General features: G+C 58.8%; 1 protein-coding gene across 4 annotated transcripts in view; it reads left to right on the forward strand.

Moving 5' to 3' along the window:
* SLC38A12 (solute carrier family 38 member 12) overlaps positions 1-22,106 on the forward strand; it is a 54,599-nt gene that overhangs the window by 27,339 nt on the left and 5,154 nt on the right. For all 4 annotated transcript variants that reach the window (XM_086355975.1, XM_086355977.1, XM_086355978.1 and 1 more), the window contains exon 9: positions 12,595-12,688. In XM_086355975.1, the coding sequence (XP_086212101.1) occupies positions 12,595-12,688 (94 nt within the window). The remainder of the gene's footprint in view (positions 1-12,594; positions 12,689-22,106) is intronic.

A 22,106-nucleotide genomic window follows, 5' to 3' on the forward strand; every position in this document is an offset into this window, starting at 1 on the left:
GGTTTCTCTTGAGTTCTTGGTTTCCCTAGTGTGTGTAAAACACTGTTCTGTGGAAATTAAGTATTTATAAATAGAACCTTTAGAAGCCCATCTCTTGGGTAAATTCTAGTATCCGCGTGTTCGTGTGTAAGTGGGAATCCAGAGCCGGGCTTGTATAGATACAGGCCAATGTGGATTTGGCGTGGGCATCAGAGACACACACACACACACACACACAGCCCCAAGCCAGGAAAGCTTCATGGAGCATATTAAGAATATATCCACGGCCCACGCTCATGCACAGGCCAATTTGGTTGGGAAACTTCCAAATAGGTCTCTGTGGGGAGTGTTCATCCCCGCTGGGGACCTTCTGCACTGTGCTCTTCCTGGGCCATTTTTATCCACGCTTCACACTGATCTCAGGCACACCCTGAGTGCCAGGCTTCTCTATTTGTGCTCAGCGAGATCAGAGGGTAAGAAAGCTGGTTCTCCTTGCTTCACGAGCGCCTCGGGTGGGTCCTGGCCACTGACCCGTGTGTGTGTGTGGTGTGTTTTCAGGCAGTCGTCTCAAGAAGCTGCTCCAGGGGCTTCCCTGGTGGTCCAGTGGTTAAGACTCCAAGCTCCCAATGCGGGGGGCCAGGCTTCAGTCCCTGGTCAGGGAACTGGATCCTACGTGCATGCTGCACTTAAGAGTTCACATGTCACATTAGGGGCCAGCACAACCGAATTAATTCATTTTGAAAAAAAGAAGACGCCTCTCCGGGAAAGCTCCCAAAATCCTCCAGCTCTGGTCATCTCTGTATCCCCTCTGCTCCAAAACCTCCCATTTCTGGGCAAACAGCTTAAAAAAAAAAAAAAAGACTCTGTATTCTTTAAGGAAATGCCCCAGCTGTCAATTTCAGATCTCTACTCTCCCTTGCTCTTTTTTTTTTTTTTTGGCTTCATTTCCCAAAAAGTCTGGGAATGAATTGTGGTCAAGGAAGCATCGCAGCCTCTCAGGAGTTCTAAGGATAATATGAGTTGTTCTTAAATACTCTGTGCTAACTAGGATCAGAGCTGTATATGCCAAACCGTGTTCCTCCTCCTGCTCTGGTCTCTCCGCTGCTTCGGGGCACAGATGAGTCCATAGTCCTCGCAACAGCCCTGCTGACTTGGGAGGCCGTGCCCCTCCCTGAGCAATGTTTTCTCTGTTACAGGGTGTCTATTCTAAGCAGAATCTGCTGTCTTTCTAAACAGTGCCCCAGGGCCCTGGCAGTAATGGTTTAATTAAATAAAGCACTCCTTCTAAAGTAATAACTGCGCTCCTCTGTGTGGCTGGTGTCCCAGCCAGAGGTGCTGGCCCTGCAAACTGGGCAGGGGCTGAAGGTACCTGAGGGCGCGTCCCCCAGCCCACAGGCCGGCCCCTAGGAGAACGCAGGAGCCAGAGAACCCCAGAGGAAGTGCAGGCAGCAGAGAGGTGCCTGGGACTCGGGCGCGATGAGACGGGGCCGAGCAGTTAGGGTGCAGATCAGTGATGACATCTGATTAATTAGCACATGGGCGGGCTCTCTCATGGGTTAGAGTAGACCAAGGCACGTTTTAATCAGGCTCGCAGTGCCGAGAGGGGTGCTGCAGAGGGCGCGCCGAGCAGATGCTGCATGAAGGCGGAAGGACAGGTCACAGGGCATTGCAGGGCCTCTGAGTTGAGCTCCGGGAAGAACTTGCGGATTGAGATGTTCTCTGGAAACCTTGACAGGAGGAGGGACGTGATCAGTGGGCCAGGTTGGGTGTTGATCATGGCTGGAAGCCTCACCGACTCCCCCCTCCCCGACCAAGTTGTGACATCTGAGCAGTTCTGGCAGGAGAACTGCTCACTGCCCTTCAGGAGGCTGCCCTCCACCCCAGGGACAGGTCACCGGCCTCCAGGAACGCTGCTCAGCCCTCCCTCTCCCCGGGTCAGGACACAAGTCTCACTCCACTGGGTCTCAGAGCTTGGTTCCAGGATCACTGGCACGTATGAAAAATATAGATTCCTAGACTTCCCTGATGGTACAGTGGGTCAGAATCCGCCTGCCAACGCAGGGGACGTGGGTTCGATCCCTGGTCCGGGAAGAGTCCTCATGCCATGGAGTGGCTAAGCCCACGCGCCACAATTACTGAGGCCGGGAGTGGCAACTGCTGAGGTTGGTGCACCTGGAGCCCACGCTTTGAAGAGAAGAGTAGCCCCACTCACCGCAGCTAGAGAAAGCCTGCAACGAAGGCCCCGTGCAACCAAAAATAAATTTAAATTATTAAAAAAAAAACATTGCTAGGTGACACCCCAGACCTAATGTAGCAGCATCTCAGACTGCAAGGCCCAGGAATCGGCACTTTGCACCAGTTCCAAGGGTGACTCTGGGTCCTCTCCCCCTTGAGAAAGTCTGCTGGCTGAGGCCCTCTCGCAGCGGTACGTGGTCTTGCCGACACCCAGCCTCCCTGGGAGAGGCCTGCCCTGGTCTCCCATGGATCTGCTTCCCGAGGTTCGGCCAGGGAGGTGGGGGTCAGGGCCCTCCCGAACCGAGCCTCCCCCAGGAACGAACGGGCAGGCGTCACAGGCCTCCGGGCTGGCGTCACGAGTCACAGACTGAAGGTGACGCCTCCTCCGTGCTCGGGCGTCAGTAGTGGCAGCACACAGGCTCAGTGGTTGTGGGGCGTGGGCTTAGCTGCTCCATGGCATCCGGACTCTTCCCCGACAGGGACGCAGCCGCTCTGCTGCCCTCATCAGGCCGCTTTCAGACTCTCAGCATCCCCAAGACAGGGGGCCCTCCGGCGGTATCCCTCTGCCGCCTTGGCCATCAGGCCCCTGTGGGTGGTGCTTCCTCCCGGAGCCACAGCGTGCCAGCCCCATGGAGAGGCCTCTGGGCTCTGACCATCCACCAGGGAGGAAGCCGGGGGTCTTCAGCCAGATTTCTCATACCCAACTCGACAGAGCTCCTTGATCAGCCAGCTCCCCTCCCCACGTCCAAGGTTACTGGGCACCCAGCAAAGAGTCCTGCCCTTTCCTGACTGTTTGGAGGTCAGTGATCTGCAGGGCAGGGGTGGAGCCAGCCGCCCGTGCTTGCTTGCTGCAGGGCTCCTGTGTCCAGGCACCCGACTTCCTCCATTCCAGCCCCCATGAAGAGCCCAGTTCCCAGCACCCGCTCTCCCTGTGCAGAGATTGGGGGAGGGGGGAGTTGCGTGGGGTGCCCACACATCCGGCCGAGGTGCCAGCAGCAATGGCTCTGCCACCTCCTGTCCCTGGGCGGGCGGGGGTTGCAGCAGAAGCAGTCAGATGCCAGCCGGTTCCTGGAGGCACCAACAGCCGTGCGGGTCCTGAGGTCCACAGGGCTCACTGCCCATCCAGCCCAGGGTTGCATGGCTGGGGATATGGGTGCTTTCTCCCAAGAGAGCCGAGTGGCAGGACTGACGGCCCAGAGGGTCCCCACCTTCCGTTAACACAGTCCACGATGCAGAGTGATACCCGCCCGCCTGTTCCCCTCAAGGCCTCCCGTTCTGAGGACCCGTAAGGCCCAGTGGATCCCGTTCTGGCCCCGACAACTGTTCCCCAGCCCCAGGATCACACGGCCAGTGCCTCCAGCTTCCTCGCGTCTGTGAGGCAGTGTGTAATAAGTTGGCCAGGCCCAGGGGTGGGAGGACTGCCAAGTGCCCCCTCCTCTCTTGTTCCTTGACATCTAGCAGAAATAGACCAGGACCCAGAGCTGTTTCCAGTTCTCCGCAGACAGATTTCAGTAGCTGAAGAGTGGGACGTGGTGAACCAGGCGCGGTGCCTGAGAAGTTCTCTCTGTGCCTCGGTTCGCTGAGCCTGGGGAGCGATGTTGCCGTCCTTTCCTGCAGCTTTTCAAACCCTGCTGCCCGTTAGAAAAACCCTGCCTCCCTCTACGAGACCTGGCGGCATGTTCCCCGACCAGGGATCGGACCCCCAGTGGGAGTTTGGCGTCTTATCCACTGGACCCCCAGGGAAGTCCTGAGGCCTGTTTTCTTGCCTGGGAGCCTGCCCTGGGCTCACGTGCCTCCCTGGCTCCACAGGGCTCCCCGCCAGGGCCAGCTCAGCGTTTTCCCGCGGCTGTCACCGCGCCCAGCTGGACGGGGACATCCCCACCCTGCTCTCTCTTCTCCAGCCCCCAGGACTCCCAATTCTAGTGTTTCGAGTCCTTTTCGAATCTCATCCCATGAAAAAAGGGAGGGCTCCCACCGGGGGGTTCAGTGGCTCACCTTGGAGCCCTGGGCGCCTGGACCACTTGTCCACGGAGAGGTGCCCCTCACCAGCCCCCTCCCCACCATCCAGCCCGGCCGCCTCCCAACATGAGGCTCGCCCCAAGGTCATGAGGCTTTTCTGTCTTTGACTCTTTCAGTCTGGTTTAAGGTTAACCTGACTGCCATTTCCCTGCTCAGGACCCTTTAGGAATGCCTCTCTCTGTGTGAGGCAGCTCTAAACTCCTCCACGAAATATAGTCTGCTCTGATCTCCCTTCTGGAACTTTCTCTGTCACCACTGCCTCACCCTCACTGGCCACTGACCCCCGCAGACGCTGGGCACTTTTCACAGCTCTGCACCCCTCATGTGCCTTCCCCTTGCTGCAGAGTCTGACAGGCACTCACTTACTCCAGGCTGAATCAGGGGCTCCCCCCATGACACCCCGTGCCATGGCGTTAATCAGACTCATCCGCGTGCAGTCCCCTGGCTTCACTGGGAGCTCCTCAAGGCTCGGAGCTGAGCCTTGTCCACCTTTGGGTCCAGAGCCAGCGTGAGGCCGGCCACAAAGGGGGAGGGGGCGCTCTGTGAGCGTCCGAGTGGACGAGACCCCTCAGGTGGGCAGCTGCTGTTCCAGCCTCAAAACCTCCTCTTCCAACCAGCCCTCCCTTTCCCAGAGACCTGGGCCATCCTCCGCTCCTCACTGCCGGGACGGAAGCTGCCCCTCCGTGAGGGCTTAGGGGCCCCCTGTCTTTGGGGGGGGCGGGCGCTGCAGATCACGGGGAGCAGTCAGAAGCCATCCAGTCTCCAGGAGGCGGGCTCACCGCCCATGTCTGTCTCTGCCGCCCCTTGTCACCTGGAACGTGAGCAGTGGAGTGTTAACGTTAGGACGGGTGACGGCTCCAAAGTCAGGTCTCTTCCCCCCACAGGGCCCCCAGCCTTCCACCTGTTTCACCCCACCTCCCTCATCCTCCCACAGCCCCGACCCTCCGCAGCTCCTTGTCATCATGTTCTTAAAGCCCACCTCGTGCAAGGTCAGGCCCCTCAGTCTTTCACCTGGCATTGTGGGTGTGCACCACCGCCACCGCCCCATCTCTCTTTTCACACTTGTAAGGAGCCAAGCTGTCCTTTATAAACCCCGGGGCTTATCATCATTGAGTGAGTGACTGCGTGGGTTTTCCACAATATTTATCTCCCTCTCTAACACACACACACAAACCACAAGGGTTGAGGCTCTGGCATCAAATCCTTGGAACCCTGCCCACCACTGGGTACCATCTGGTTTTTCAGCTGAGAAAGAGACAACACGGGCGCGCAGGCTTGTCCTCCAATCAGAGGGCGAGGGAGGCGGCAGCCGTGCCAGGCTAATGCCACTGGACCGGCCCAGCCCTCCTGCCCCCGGCCCTCCGGGAGCCAGCCTTGGAGCGGGTCCTGGAGAGACTCTTTCTCTGGGGCGTAATCAAGGCAGGGGGTCAAGTGCTGTGCAGAGAGAATGAGCCTTGGATACAGACAGCCTCTGGTCTCAGCTGTCTTGGTTGTTACGAGATCGTGGACAAGTTAATTAGTCCTCTTCAGCCTCAGTTGTTGTTGTTTTTTTTTTTTTCAAAATGAAGACAATAGCTAGTGTGTAGGGTATCAGGATTAAAAAGCAATCTTATATGGAAGATGTTGTCGTGTTTGGGCGCTCAGTAGATGCCTGGTAATGTTGGTTCGGGCTTCTCTGGGGGCTCAGGGGTAAAGAACCCGCCTGCCAATACAAGAGACGCAGGTCTGATGGGAGCGCTGCCCCCAGGGGCCTGGACTGCCTGTGTCCCGCCCTCCCCTCTCGGATGGCACACGCGGTCCCAGGAGCCCTCGTCTCGGGCAGTTGCCGCATCGGCTCCATCCAGGGCCTTTTGGATGTTCTTTTCCAGGCCGTCCCCTCCCCACCCCAAACCAACGGAACTCACATCCTCTGGGCTTGGACAGGCAGAGTTGAATGCACGTGCAGGGTTGGGAGCAGCCACCCCTTCCATGGCTCCTCCCTGAAATCACTCTCCCAGGCTCCCCCGTCTCAGAGACAAATAGCGTTTTCACCCGTCTTCTGGCAAAGGTGTTTCAGGTCCCCCCTCCCTGGCCGGTCTGCATTGCTGCCCGGAAGCCACCCCCAGAGTTGCCTCCTCTTCAGAGTTAATCAGGCGTGAGGACAGGTCTTTTCTCCCCAATTCCCAGGTCTGATGGGCAGTCGAGGTCCCACCATGTGGGTTTGGTTTCTTGCCTCTGTTCTGTAGCCCAGTGGCTGTTTAAGAACTCCCTGGGGGACCTATAACTTCCGGCTCCTTGTTGGCTCTGTGCCCTTCTCTCCCGGGCTCTGCCTCCTCAGCAGGCATGCACTCGCCTTTTGACGGGAGCCACAGGTGTTAACATGTTTCAGCTCTCGCTCAGTCCAAATGGGACTGAATTGTTTGACATGAGCCAACTTGGCTTTCTGCTGCAGATGTCGTGAGATGATAGCGGGTTTCTAGAGCTGACTTCTGTGCTCCAGAAGCCTTTTTAGAGTGTCTGGGCCTCAAGTCTCCACTCTTATCTTCAGGCATCACCTGAATCTTTCATTCTATTCAGCAAGCATCTCCCAGGTACCTCCTGGGTGAGATTTGAGGGGAATCCAGGGAGGGACCCAGGGACCCTAAGCCATGGCGACCTGCTCTAATCAGCTCATTCGGCGGCTGGAGAGGCATCTGGCCTCCGTCTGACTCCATCACCCCTTCTCCAGCAGCCGAACGTATTTGAAGGATCAGTGAGTAAGAGCTTGGCAGCACTCGCATCGTGGCCGGACTGGTCGTCTGAAGGCCGGCAGCCTCTCCTGGCAGGGGCCCCGTTGTTCCCACAGCGGGGCTCCTCATGCTCTCGGGATCAGCCGCCCCTGCCCATCCTCTGGGGGAGAGTGTCATTCTGAAACCTCAGTCTCCGTTTCCTGCGAGAGTGCTGTTCCGCTGCAGCGTCCCGGTGGCCTCCTCTCAGCGGCGCTGCCTCTCCTTGCAGGGTTTTGGCTGATGAGCTGTTCTCGGGCTCCACCGAGCGCTGTGCACGGGCCTCTGCTCTCCTTCCCACATGTTCATCCTTCGCTCGATGGGGATGAACGTGAACTTGCCCTGCAGAGCGCTCGGGCTGCAGGTCATGCAACAGGAAGAGTCCTGACCTAACGTTGTGTGGCAGGAGCTCCTCACTTGGCTTCAGTTGTATTGCATTCCCCGGTCCCAGCACATTGGGAGGACAGGTGGAATTCACACCACCCTCCCACGAGGGAGTGCTGCTCCTTGCTGGGGTGATGCGGCCAGGGCTGATGTTCACCGACTACCTTCTCTGCACACGCGATGCGCTCTGGGACCTTCACAAGCACTCTGGGGTCTCGCCGTTAGCTGGGGCACCCTCAGGACACAGGGCCCCACCCTAAGCATGTGGCCCCAAAGCCTCTGGCCCCCACTCTGCCCCTCGCTGCCCCAGGGCACACCTCCTCCTCATTGCCGCGTCATCAGACGTTGTAATTCAAGTTGGGAAGATGTAAACTTCCAAACCAAAACGTTCACAGCCACTTGAGAAGTAAAAATAGACTCCTTGAGCATGTCTTCACTGCACTTCAAGGACACGTTGAAAGTTCAGTTCCCGTTTAGGGATGGGTTCGTGCTGAGTTGCCATTAATCCCAATTAACTCTTAACCCCAACAAGGCCGGCCCTGTGATCGAGGCGTCTGTGTCCTTTGTCACTTGAAATGACCTCCAGGATCAGTCCAGAGAGCTCAGCTGTGCCCTTGGTACGTGTGAACTGGCTCCCCAGGGCCCAGTGTCCTCCATAGCCCGCCCAAGGGTCTCTGTGTGTTTAGGTAGATCAGGCAGCATTCACCCTTCCAGAACTTTTTCTCCATCACCCCTGCTGGATTAACAGAGAAGTCTGAGTGCCCCCTCCAGTCCCAGAGCACGGAGATGCCAAGTGGCTCTGCTGGCCTTTCATGTTGAAACTCCAGGGACTTCCCTGGTGGTCCAGCGGTTGAGAACCCGCCTTGCAATGCTGGGGACACGGGTTCAATCCCTGGCCCAAGAGGATCCCACGTGCCCCAGAGCAACTAAACCCATGCCACAATTAAGACCTGAGGCAGCCGAATAAATATTTTAAAAAAAAAACAGGGAACCTACAAGAATTTAAGTGGTGTGGTACCCAACGTGCATTTGGTGATTCAGTCAGGAGCCCCCCAAGTGAAGATACAAATGTTTGGCAAAGCGGGCGGGGGAGACTGGCACCTGAGTGGGGCTTGAGAGGTGACAGAGAGAAGGAAGGTGGAGGGGAAAGGGCAGTCACGAGGGGAGAGGCGTGAGGGTGAGAACCAGCTGGAAGTGGGGAGAGGAGGTGTCGTGGCGGGGAAGCAGCCTCACACAGCGGGGAGCGTGTGCATCACAGGGTCGGCGGGGTGGGGCAGGGCCGGAAGACACCCAGTCCCGTCCACTGCTTCCTGGGTCACCCGGCCTCTCCAGACCCCCTGCCCCTTCATCAGCAAAGGAGGCCCCGGCCCCTGCCTGGTGACCGTTCTGCTGCTCGTCTAGGGTGTTCTCTCGCTGCCGCCTGTTGCAGGAGGTATAGCTGGTGTGGCGCTACAGATGGCCCTGAAACCGTGCGTGCGTGCGTGTCGAGCACGAGCAGGTGTGCTTGGGGCTGAGTGTGGGGAGGGGACATGGGTGCCAGCGAGCTCGGGCCCGGGAGGGATCACGACAGGGACACGGGGCTCCAGACATCTCCCCAGTCCCAACCTGCCGCCAGCCCTCTGCCCACCTGAGTTACATTATGCATTGTTAACACTGTGAGCTCCCCCCACACACACACACCTCTGACTCCTCCCAGGCTCCCTGTGTCCCTTCCAAGACTGTAAAAAAGCACACTCCTGTGGTTTTAAGCCACCAGGTTACAGCAGCTGCCAGACATGAGCACAGTGAGGAAGGACTCGGGGGTCGTGGGAGCAGCCGGAGGTGGGTGGCACCCTTAACCTGCCTGGGGACACAGGTGGAGAGGCAGCCCTGTCGAGTGCTGAGACTCCCAGTCAAGTTCACCGAGCCCCCCCGGGACATCGCGAGAGCCATGGCCAAGCGTGCCAGGGACGTGAGCCACTTCCTGTCCACCAGGACCCCCCCAGGACTCCGTGCCTTCGGTGGGCGTCTCGACTCACCAGCTGGACGAGAGAGACCCACACGCAGCCCCATCTGCACCCTCCCGGGTCTCAGACTTTGTTCCCGTGACCGATTCAAAGGTTTCATTTAGAGACCAAAGAATTCGTTCTTTTTGTTGGTTTGTTTTTTTAAAGAAACACATTTGGCCACAGCAGTTGGTGTCCCTGCCTCCTGTAATGAGTCTGACTCGGAGAGTCCTTGAACAGATCCCGAACTTGAACTGATCAATGGCGTTTGGGTGTCTGGAAATGGCTCGGGGAGCCAGCTAATTTATAATGTCACACAGGCTGGACAGGAAAACCCAGGAGGACAGACTGTCTCCTGCCTTTTCATTCCTTCTTTGGGTAAAAAGAGAAGGGAAGACAGGCAGTGCCACGCGTGGCTGTTCAGCATCTAGCAGTGAGCTCGGGCCGGCTGGACCCCCGGGACCCTGGGGCCGTTCCCCCGCCCAGACCTCGCAGCTGCACCGGGGTGAGGCCACGCACCCTGGACGCCAAGTCTGGCTGAACCAATTTGCAGAGAACACCTGTTCCTGAATTAGCCCCAGCTTGCGCCGTGTCTCGGTCTGGGCTCCCAGTGCTGCGTGAGCTCCGCCCTGCGTGGGGGCTGCTGTTTGCCCATTGGCCCTACGTCTTCCCTGACCCTGCGGTTGGTCTATGGTCCCCACCTGGGAGGATAAAGAAAGCACATTCCAGCTGCTGTCCAGCCACAGATGTCACAGCTGTTGACCCCATCTCCCCAAAGAGCCCTTCACCACCTGCCCCCAGCCTGGGGACAGACCTGTTGTCACGCACGTGGACCCCAGAGAGCCCGGCAGGGCTGGACCCCCATTCCCAGCCTGACTCATGCTTCCTGGCACTCGGTGGGCACCTCGCGTACACTTCCAGACTCTGCCCTGGGAGGTGTGTCTGTGTGCTCCGTCCCTTTGAACGAAGGGTCTCTCGGCAGAGTCCCGTCTACAGGGGTGTATGCAATGGGGCCGCGTGTGTAAAAGGATATTGACGTATTTCCTGAGGAGGAGGATGAAGACAGGGTCCCTCCTGGAGAGGAGACCTAGGGCGGCCCACAGCAGCAGAATTCCCCGCCTGCCTGCAGGGCGGGTTCTGTGATCTCCTTGTTTTTACATAGTAGAACCTTCTAAAACCCAGTCTTTAGGCCTCCAAGATGAGCTCTGACCCCCACCATAAGCCACCCACCACGAATATGTCCGGCACCCACAGCTGGAGGTATCGTAGGTCAGAAGTGAAACACCCCAGCTCCTGGCCCGGGCACACCACAGTCTAGTTTCAAGCAGCCCAGGGTCATTGGAGAACGTTTATGGCAGGTGGCTTGGTCCATGTTTTTCCACGTGATTGTCCCACCCCCATCCTTCAAAAGAGAAATTCATCAGTGGAAAGTTTCCCTGAGGTGGTAATTTTCCTAAATGACTTGCTGATGGCACTGCAGACAGACTGGCTCAGCTGGCCGGGAGCTGGTGATCCCACACCTCGCGTGTCCCCAGGCCATGCCTGCCATGCAGGAGACCAGAGTTCGATTCCTGGCTTGGGAAAATCCCCTGGAGGAGGGCATGGCAACCCATATCCTTGCCTGGAGAATCCCATGGACAGAGGAGCCTGGCAGGCTATAGTCCATGAGGTGGCAAAGAATCGGACACGACTGGGTGACTGTCACCTCCCTGTGTCCCCAGGCCACAGGGGGACCAGCAAGGACTGCTCGGGAGCCCTTGTCCTCTGCCTCCCCCATCACCCCGCCTGCTGAAACCGCTGCTTCTTCCAGAGCGGAAGCAGGGCTGGTTGTCGGCCCCCCGGAAGGAAGCTCCTTCCAGAAGTCTCCCAGCCCCGGGGGACTGCCAGGAGGCCGTACCCACCCCAGCTAATTAGAGCCCTTGCTTAAGCGGCGCTTCAGTCTTTCCTGTCATTCTCACAGTGATAATGGACTTGGATGAGCGGTCACAGCCTCTCCCACATCCTGCTCCCCTTCCAGGCGGGGCAGAGTCGGGGTCGGGGAACGGGCTCACCCCCACCCCTGTCGGGGAAGCCAGGGACTGGCCACCAGGCCAAGCAGCTAGGATGTGTTCACCGGGATCCCAGGGCCAGCCCCGACTCCCCCAGAGCGAACCCTGCTCCCCACTTCTGGGCTTGGCACCGTCCGCTGCATCTCTGGCAAGCGTCATTAGCATTAACGTGATAAAACGGCTCACTGTAAATGTTAATAAGGTCTGCCGCTTCGCCACTTCTGAGTGGCAGACTGGAAATGGTGCCATCCTGTAACTCCACCCAGCAGCTTCTAATCGCTCCGCTCTCGGAGCAGCCGGCTTGGCATGGAGAGCCTCAGCTTCCCTCCGTCCCCAGCCCCAGTCTCCATGGGGCCACGTTTATCCGCCTCCCTGTTCTCTTTTGTAGAGGGGGTTCAGTTTCCGCAGATCCCAGTTCTCTAAGGCCGGGTGTGAATTCTCTTCTGTTTTCCCCCTAAGGAAGCACTCGCTCTCCCTGTTCCCCAGAGAGGAAGGGCAGAGGGGGGGCCAGTGCCGGCACCCCCATGGCTCCCACCCCCAACACCTGTCCACTCAGGGCTTCCTGCTCTTCCTGGTCCAGGATGTTTCTCTGTGGCTCTGCCCTGGGAGACACTGGCTCCGATTCTCCAGGCTTCACCTTCTCTCAGAATTCAAGAGGTTGCTGATTACCAACATCCTGATTAATCCTGTCCTCTGAACCATTCAGGATGGTGTCCTTCCCACTGCGCCGGGTCATTGGGGCCCCTGCGTCCCCACCCCACCATCCTTTCTTCCCAGTAAACCGTGAGAACCCAGGATGTACCTGGGGTTTGTTTCGGAGCCTCACCTTCCTAACCAGTGCTCATGCCGGCCTGCTGCCGGGCCCGTGACCCCCTCGGTCAGCACTTACTGAGAAGAGAAGCAAGCAGGGCCATGTCCCCAAGAGATAACCTGCGATTTGCCTAGAAAGTCGCCTCAGGACCACAAGTGTGAGGCACAGCAGACACGCACGGGTCTCAGTTTCTCTTGCAGCCCTGGTCCCAGGAACTCGCCAGGCGGTGCTGCCTGACCCCAGGGAGCCTCTACCGCTCCCGGCGCACACCTGGGTTAGGAGCAGCCCTGGGGATGGCTGGAGGCTGCGTGAACAGTGTGCCGTCCCCACACGCACGGGGTGCCACGCGCCTGGCCTCTGCACCTCCTCACTCTCGTTTTTGTCACCAGGCCGTCTTCACGCTCCTCCTCGGACCCTTCACCTTCTTTGACGTCCAGAAGACCAAGTACCTGCAGATCCTCACGTCCCTGATGAGATGGATCGGTGAGTCTGACAAGCATCTCGAGGTCTGCCTCGCGCCCCTCATTCCCAGTCTTCCTGAGACGGCCACGCGGGCTCGCAGCCAGCGCTGGGAGGTGGAGGGGGCTCCCGTGGACTCCGGAGAGCAGGGAGGAGGCAGGCACTCTGTGCCTTTTTACTGGTGGGCAAATTTTGTCCCAAAAAAAGACAAGTCATTTCGAGGTAATGTGGGCAAAAGCGGGGCTCAGCCCAGGACCACTTGTTCCGATTGTACTGGGTCCCCACCACCCAGAGGAGTGCTCCAGGGCTCCTAGAGGCCTGGATAGGGCTGGGCCCCTTCAGGGCAGGAGAGCAGCTGCTCTTTGTTCTCACAGACATGCCACGCGACACAACCTTAAAACTCAGCGGGCCATGGTGGCCACCTCTTGAGTCCCCGGCCACTAGAGCATAAAAAAACACCATAGTACCTTCCAACTGACGCTGCAAAGAGCAAGACCCCCACTGTCCTTGGGGGAGCTCGGGGGTCTCCCCAACACCAGGTCGGCAGCTGGGAGTTCATTCACTTTCGACACCGTCCTGCCAGCCACCCGGAAGGGCTGGGACCCACTTGGGCCCACGACCGGAGGGCGTGCAGTCACCGTCACCCCCGTCCCCGGCAGGTGCTCTGGGATCAGTTGCACACTGGTTTTGGTCTCAAAGATGCTGTTGCTGTTCTGGTTGATGGGCCTGGCAGAGGGGTCTCCCCAGCACCCCAGGATCCCCGGGGGGCACGTGTAGTGTGAGGTCCTGTCTGTGTGTGGTGAGCGGTGCCTGTGTCAGAGGAGAGAGGTTGTAGGAGGGAGAGAGGAGGCTGACGGTAAATAAAGGGTGGGTGTCTGGCACGGACACCAGGCGGCCCCGAGCTCGGGTCAGACCCGCCTCCACCCGCAGAGGCTGCGCTGAGCTCCCAGCGCTAGCTGGGCCCCGGGGTGCCTGGGCATCTCCCGCAGCCCCTGCCCCTCCCAGTCCTGCTCTTGGGGTCCTCGCCTTCCTCCAGGACGGGGCTCACGGAGTGGAGCCCACGGCTCAGCTGCTTTAGAAAACGGGCTGCTCTTTTCCCCAGCGTGGGCCTCCGCGGCCCACTGTGACCCCGCTCCGTTTCTCCTCCTCCCGGCCGGAGCCTCTCCCTTTAGGGCGCGAGGGGACCGCAGGGGGCCTCCGCCAGTCTCCACCTGCAGCCCCTGGGCTCTCGGAGGCAGCCCCTGGCAGGGCGGCGGGGCGAGGTGGCCGTGGCCTTGAGAGAGGGCGCAAGGCGGTGACACGGCTGTCGCTGCAAGTCCCTTGCCCCTCTTCTCCCTCTGATCCGAGAGAGAATCAATCGGCCGCAGCCTCTCCACCAACCGTGGGTGACAGCTCAGGCCTGTCATTTGTCTCCCTGAGAGAGTCAGGCCTCTGGGCTCGAAAAGGAAAGCCGTCTCTGACACGAAGCCCTCTCGGGTGGAAGCCCAACCACCCAGTGATGTCAGCCCTCTGACAGGTAGCTGAGCCTGGGGTTCAGTTCCCGCTGGAGCCACCTGGGCATTTTCCTTTGCAGACCTGCTCAAAGGGGTCTCCCTGGTCCTGACCCCAGAGCACAGGACAGAGCAGGATGGGTGGGGGGACAGGGAGCAGAAATTGTTTACCCAGGGAACCGCCAGGCGACCCCGCCACAGGAGGGAGCAAGTCACCCCTGCCCGTGGGATATCGCGGTGGGTGTGGGGCGTCTCGCTTCTGGCCCCAAATGACCCCAGGTAATTTTTCTAGAACTCCTGCAGAGGCAGTGAATGCCCTGGCCCTGTTTGTCCTCTCGAGTGTGTGCCAAGTTGTCAGTTTGTGATGAGCCCCCTCTTCATTTTGCTGCTGAATGGCAGCTCTGTGGCCAGATCCCCCCTGCCTTCCCACTTCCCGCGCACCCTGTCGCTCCCCACCGCCCAGATTAGGGCCCAGGATGTCTGGGGGAGCCAAGCGGGGAGGGGAGATAGGGTGGCAATCAGCTGGCTTGGGTTCTTGGAAGGCACAGGAAAGAAGGAACACCGAAGGGACCGGAAAACCATAAATAGATGTGCTGAGCCGGAAGCTTTCTCGTGCGTAATTAGGAGTTTGTTCTGCCATCTGTTGAGGCCAGGGCAGACTGCAGGGACCCCGCCTGAGCACAGCCGTCCCCCACCCCCCACCCCAGAGCTCCAGACGAGCTGAGAAGCCTGCGGGCCGGTCCCTCCACCAGCAGCCCCTGGTTGCGATCTAAAGGGCTGATGGCCTTTGCAAATAACCACGTGTCAGGAAAACGTCAGAACATGTCTGACAAGCGCCACCATTGATTTCTTTTGCTGCTCAAATAAGTTCTGGGGGGGACCAGGTGGCTGAGTTTGGGAGACCCGGAAGATACAATGAGACCGTGTAGAAAGCGCTGTCTGCACAGCGCTCAGCGTCCAGACACCAGCCCCGCGCACACCCTCACCATCGTCATCTCTGGCCACCATGTCCCAGGAGTGGCCCCAGAGTGAGCCTCTTTTGGGGCTGGCCAGGAGGTCAGGGACGTGGCCCGAATCACTCCAGAAAGAGCTGTGTCCCTGGGTATCCCCGCCGAGATCTGAGAGCATTGCCGGCTGCCACTGTCTGGCCTCCCCGCCCCACCCCCCGCCCAGCGCTGGGCCCCAGGCCCACCAGATGGGATGCCTCCCTGCTCTCCACCAACGTCACCCCCACGTCTTCAAGGAAAGCCCGAGCCTCCCAGTAATGAGACGCAGGCCGGCCTCACAGAGAGGCCGGGCTTCCTCCTAACTCCTAGTTCTCACCGTCAGCCACGCATCCACCAGGGACACTTAGGGGACGCAGACGACAGTGCTGTCCTTCAGGCCCACAGTCCCAGCAGCTGTGACCCCAGAGCTGGAGCCTTCAGCTGCTTAACTGACCGCTGCGGACCGTGGCCCCTGGGGCGCCTAGGGCGGGGGCCAGGGGGGCGGCTCTCAGGCTGGAAGGGGCCACAGCAGCAGCATCCCTTCACCCCCATTACCGACATCCCCTGCAACACACCCCACCCCCAGCAGACACCTCCCGCTCTGGGACACAGCTGGCTCGGCTGTGGGCGCCCCGTTCAGTGTTATTAAAAAACCGCTTCTCTCTAATAAAGGCAGCTCTGGCGTGGCAGCCCTCCTCGGGCTGGGCTGTTAGGGACCCACAGGGCTGCCTTCCCTCTGATCGTGTATTCAGAGCAGCACCATGCGCGTTATTCCTGTCTCTGTGCTCCCCTCAAAGTGGGTCAGGCACCATCCCCCTCAGCGGTCTGTGCATACGCTGGAGCCGCGTGGATTTCCTCGGCCCCCGCACACCCCACCTCCCCCTGGCAGGTGCCCCAGATTTGTCCTCCAGGCTGAGCCAGCAGGGAGAGGTGGGACCCAGGGCTGGTGGCCCGAGTGGCAGAAGGTCCCCAGGAGGGGACGTCACCCGGGAACACGAGGGGTCCGATTTTGCCTGTCCCCAGAACTATCTGTGGCCGAGTGGCCAACTCCCCCCATGGATCCATGACTGATCTCAGCTGAGCGTCTCCTGCTGGGACTGCTCTGATCCGTCACCACCAGCAGTCCGGGGTCATCCGTGCCTGGGCCATCTGTTCCCCACATCCTGTTGGCTCGACAGACCAGCTCGGTGTTTGAATTCCTTCACGGCCACTCAGTGCTGTCCCCTCATGCAACTGGTGCTTCTCGGAAGGCCAGGAAGGAACCCCCCCAAATAAAAGTAGCACATGGACCCCCATCTGCCCTCCCAGCCAGGCTTCGTCCTGAGCCATTGCTGCTGCCCCCAACCCCGACATGCCCCACCTCGGGCCACTGTCCAGGGCTCTCCTTGTGTCCACACAGCCAGCGGAGGGGATCCAGGAAAACCTCTCTATGTATGTTTTACTCTGGTCTTAATTTTATTCTTGGTTTTCCAAAAGTTTTCTCTGCAGATGCAGAGATTAGTTGAAAGAAGAACCGGAGGATGCTGTCTTAAGGCTCTTAGGGTAGAGAAGACACTTAATTAAAGCTTGCTGAAGGGCGAGCCGCTTGTCACCAAATGACCCCTTTCATTAGCGGCAGGGCTGACCTCAGAGCCCGGCTCGGCCCCAAGCAAAGACCCTGGCTGGCTCTCCTCTCTGAGCGGCCTCTGCTGTCGGCAGCTCTGCCCTGCACATGGCTGACACTTGTGCTGACCTGGCCTTCAGGCAGGGACTCCTGCTTGTCCAGGAGATCGGCAGGTCAGCTTCCTGGACTCTAGCAGAGAGAGTGGGGTGAGGCCCAGACAGGCGAGGTGCCCGACGGACTTACAGGTGCTCCTCCGCTCAGAACTGGGCTGCCTGCAAGCCAGGGTGAACGCCAGCCAGGCAGCCGGGTCAGGAGGCCGTGTCGGAGGAGCTGTGGCCCCGAGCAGCCCCGGAATCTGCCTTCAGACCCCGGGGAGCCCCATGCCCTTGTCACAGCTCTGCCTCCCCTCTTTCTGGCTTTCCTGGTTTCTCTCTGCATCCAGCCGCTGCTCATCAGCTGCCTTAGTGGGCTCAGGCTGTCGTAACGATACCATGAACCAGTGCCTTAAACAGCAGAGGTCTATTTTCTCAGTTCTGGAGGCTGGATGCGCAGGATCAAGGAGCCTTCAGGGCTGGTTTCTGGTGAGACCTCCCTCCCTCGCTTGTAGGTGACCACCTGCTCACCGTACCGTCACATGGCTTTTCCTCTGTGTGTGCAGACAGCGTGTGCTCTGTCTCCCCTCTCTCTTTTTAGAAGAGCACGTGGGACTCCCCTGGTGGTCCAGTGGCTAAGAGTCCACCTTGCAGTGCAGGGGACATGGGTTCGAAACCTGATCTGGGAACGTCCCACATGCCACGGAGCAGCTTAAGCCCGCGTGCCCTAGAGCTGGTGCTCCGCAACAAGAGAAGCCCGAGCACCACAGCAGAGAGTAACCCCTGCTCGTCCCAACTAGAGAAAGCCCACGTGTAGTAATGAAGACCCAGAGCAGCCAAAAATAACTAAATAAAAATTTTTTTAATTTCTTAAAAAAAAAAAAAGCACATATCCCATCAGATTAGGGTCCACCCTTCTGATCTCATTTGACCTGTAACAGCTCTTTAGCAGCCCCGTCCCCAGCTGCACTGGCCGGCAGATTCTTCCCAGCACCCCCTGGGAAGCACAGTCACCCCATGTGCGGTCACATCAGGGGTTAGGGCTTAGACATCCGAATCCGAGGGGGAAGGAGTAAGAAGAAAAGGTTTAGAAAGGACTGAGCCGCCTTGGGGAAAAGTGACGGTGTGGAAGTTTTATGTTTCTGATCTCCCCAAAGATTAGTCTGCCTGCCAGCCAGAGGCCCCTGGGCTGCGCTCTCCCAGAGATTACAAACAGAGCCGGCTCAGACAGCTTAAGAAAAACTGAGAGCCCGCCCTCCCAGCCGCCACTTGCCATGCCTTGAGGGTGTGGAAAGTCGAAGGATGAAAAGGCCAGAGCTCTTGATTTTGTACTTAAGGCTTGATTGCTTCAGAGACTCAAATACCTGCCCTTGATCAATGACCCGCTCCTCCTGAGACACTTGAGGCTCTGCGGTGAGTCCTTCTGGAGGAGAACCTCCATCCCCTAAGTTGATTACTTAAATGCCCTTCTTTCCTGCCTCTGAGATGATAATGATGCCCACCAAGCTCGAATCCTCTGGAAACCTCAGGGGTTGATCCAACAGGGAAGGCGGTCAGATCCAAAGTCCCTTCCTTCATCAAAACCCAGGGGACTTGTGCGAGTTACGCAGGCAAGGCCAGAGACCACAGAATGTCTTGTGGGCCTGGCACAAAATCTGACCCAGGGCCACGGTGCTTCTGGAGCCTAGTGCATCTGCTCAGGGGGCTTCCCTTCTCCCCCGAGGGCGCCCCTCCCCACCAGAGAGCGAGTGTGTCCTTGTGTCCTGTCCCCTCTGAGTGTGAAAGGAGCCTCTGCCCCGACCACAGCCTGAACTCAGGCGGGAGGGCGATGACCCGAAGGATGGGCTGAAATGGGCACTGAAGAGCCCAAACAGTTCCCTTCTGGTTCCCACCCAGCCTCGTACAGAAAGCAGATGCTGAGTCCCTACAGCCAACCTGGTGTTGGGGACAGCTTGCCCTCGTATGACCTTCAGCGGAGCAGGAAGAGGTGGCTCTGGTTCACAGAGCAGGTGTGAGCGGCCTGCCCCAGCTCCTCCTCGTCCCCCAGAGATTAGCTGACACCTGGGTCAGAGACGCTCAGCAGGGAAGGGTCATGACTGTGACTCGACCTGAGCGGGGTCATGGGTTGACCCCAGGACCCTCCTTGCACAGAAGGAGAATTGGGTGAGGACTTGGGATTTACAGGTTTTCTTGCTGGCCTGGGCTATCAGGATAGGAAATAAGGTTTCTGTGATGATAAAAGGGACGGACACGTGTTTGAGTGATTGCTGCAGGACAGACCCTGCCCTGTGCTTATTCAGTTCAGTTCAGTTGCTCACTCGTGTCTGACTCTTTGCGACCCCATGGACTAAAGCACACCAGGCTTCACTGTCCATCACCAACTCCCAAAGCTTGCTCAAACTCATGTCCATCGAGTCAGTGATGCCATCCAACCATCTCATCCTCTGTCGTTCCCTTCTCCCGCCTTCAATCTTTCCCAGCATCAGGGTCTTTTCCAACGAGTCAGCTCTTCACATCAGGTGGCCCAAGTATTGGAGTTTCACCTTCAGCATCAGTCCTTCCAAAAAATATTCAGGACTGATTTCCTTTAGGATGGACTGGTTGGATCTCCTTGCAGTCCAAGGGACTCTCAAGAGTCTTCTCCAACACCACACTTTAAAAATATCAATTCTTCTTCACTCAGCTTTCTTCATGGTCCAACTCCCACATCCATACCTGACTACTGGAAAAACCATAGCTTTGACTAGACGGACCTTTGTCGCCTTTTTAAATAACATCTTATTCCATGTCCCCACGCCCACGAGCGTCTCCGTTTTTTAAAAGTGATGAAACAGAGGCACTAAGAAGCTAAGTGACCACCGCAGGCTCACCCAGTTCGGGACAGGGCCAGGAGTTGAGCCCAGTGCAACTCGAGGACTGAAGCTCTTTCAGAAGGAAAGCAGCGGCCCCCTCCCTCTCTCCTGTTCTCTCCGAGGGGTTAGAGCTTTGCAGGCTGAGCTGCCACTCCCAGCCCTGACCTGCGTGTCCTGGGAACCTGCCCTGTGGCTCTCTGTTCCCAGCCAGTCCTATTCTATAAGGAATGATAGCCCAGCCACTTGTTCCTGCTTTTAGGGCCGAGAAACTGCCTGATCTTCAGTGTTCTCAGCTCAGGCTGACGTTACCCCGTCAGCTCCTCCCAGGCCTCCTGAATCTCAGGGTTGGGGGCTGGGGGCAGCCCAGCTCTGATGACCCAACCTCCAAGGGCACTGGGGGTTGAAGGAGGAAGCTGGAATTTCTTGGGACCCAGCTCCCTGCCTGGAGCACCAGTGCCCGAGCTGGGATGGGCACGCAGGGCCATTCGTAATCATCAGCCATGGCACACTGATTCCCCGCTTGGAGAGGAGGGCACCGTGCCCCTGACAGCCGCCTTGATGGACGGCCTGCGCCTCGCAAGTGAGGGAACAGGGCCACTCGCGGGGCCCTGAGAGCAGCAGGGTGTTGGGGGGGCATCTGGAGCCAGGCCCAGAGCTCAGGGAGGGAGGTGGCACCAGGGCCCTCCCGGGCAGTGCACAGCACAGTGCTGGCTGCGGGCCAGGGGCTGGGCTGCCGGCACAGCCCCCGCCCAGGGCACCACTGGAAGGAGTCCACCAGCTTCACCCTTGGCTCTCAGTCATGGCTGCTCGTGTTTGTGTGCTCCGGGGCCCTCGGGGATCAAGGATGAGGGATCTGGCCTTAGTGGACACGTGTCCCCTCTCCTCCCATGACAGCTGTGTTCCTCTCAGGGCCCGCAGAGGAGACAGCAGGGGTCAGGGCTGGGCTCAGGCCGGTGGGCAGAGTCCCCCCACCTTCCAGAGGAGCTCTGTTCTAGCTCAAACTTCTACTGAAAGGACTGACTGACCCAGGACCAGAAGCCACTTCCGAAATGCCCCCAGCAGTGCATCCCCTCCCCTCTGCAGGGCAGGCCACCCAGGTGGTCACAGCCCTGGGCAACTGAGAGCTCTCGTTTCCTTGGGCTTTTTAAAGACAACCCAGTTTCACACCTCAGTCCTGTGTCTCTTAAGTGTCATGTGCAAATCAGGGCAGGTGACCAAGGGGCGTTTCTTGGCGGAGCACTCTAGGGGCCTCACTGATGACTTGTTATCTGTCCTGAGCCTGCGTCTTGGTATAAGAGTTTACTTTGACCCCCATACTTGAGGCCTGTGATGTCCCCGGGGGTGAAAGCTGGCAATGACGTGACCCCACTGACCTGAGGCTGCCAACTGGACGTGCCTGAGCCGGAGGCCCGTCCTGGTGTGGACTTTACTTTCAACCTGACCTCCTCAGAAAAGGAATCAGGGAGATGTCTCCTCCAAGCTGTACGCTCAGGGTTCAGGAACAGAGATTCGGACTTGCCTTCCACTCCTGTCTGTCTCTCTGCCTTGTCTCTCTCCCTCTCTCTGTCTCTCCCTGCTGAGGCAGTGCAGGAGCAGCTCAAGGTGGATCAATACTCTGAGGGTGGAACAGGGCATGGCAGCGAGTGCCGACCAGGGGCCCTGACCCCGTCCCGCCCACTTTGGGCTGACCCTCCCCTCCTGCACCGCGACAGGGACAGCCCGACTGGTTCTTCCAAAGCGACTCTGGCGCCTGGCGCCCTTCTGTGAGCCCCAGGTGGTCTTCTCTCCTGGCTTGGACCTCCTGAGACTCGGCTCTCCCCATTGCCCCACCATAGCTCACATGGCTGTTAGCCCGTCATTTCTTTCGCTGTCATTTCTCCCCTATAAGTTCCACCAGCTGGGCCCCCTGGACTGTAGGCTCTAGAAGGACTAGGACTGTTCCTATTGGCACAGGACACCATCCACAGATGCTCAGAGTAGTTACCAGCACAGGGGACCCTCAGGACATCACCGCTAAATGAATGAATGAATGGTCCTGGTGAGCCCCCTGATTCACACAAAACAAGCCCGGTTGTTTTTCCCCCGGGCTGGTGCCGCCAATATTAAAAGAGAAGCCTCCTGACCCCGCTTGTTACCCTGCAGCTGCCCCTTCCGAGGCCGACAGCCGCTCCTCGGGCGACGTGTGTCAGGCCCCTAGCTGCTCTCCCACCCCCAGGGCTGCCTCCCCAGCAGCCTGGTGTGGGACGCAGGTGGAAGTGGATGGATGTGGACTGCAACCCCAGCCATCACACAGGGAGGCTCGGAGAGAAGCCCGCCGTGTGTGCCCTGGGGAACTGCAGGTTCTGCCTGCCCAGACGTCAGGATGCTCACTGCCCTGTCCCCTCTCCCACGCGGCTGCAACCCGGGGGCGCGAGCTGTC

This window comes from Bos grunniens, chromosome 19 (assembly GCF_055505025.1).
Source record: "Bos grunniens cultivar Pamir isolate PY7600 chromosome 19, Bosgru_T2T1.0, whole genome shotgun sequence".
Classification (NCBI taxonomy): domain Eukaryota; kingdom Metazoa; phylum Chordata; class Mammalia; order Artiodactyla; family Bovidae; genus Bos; species Bos grunniens.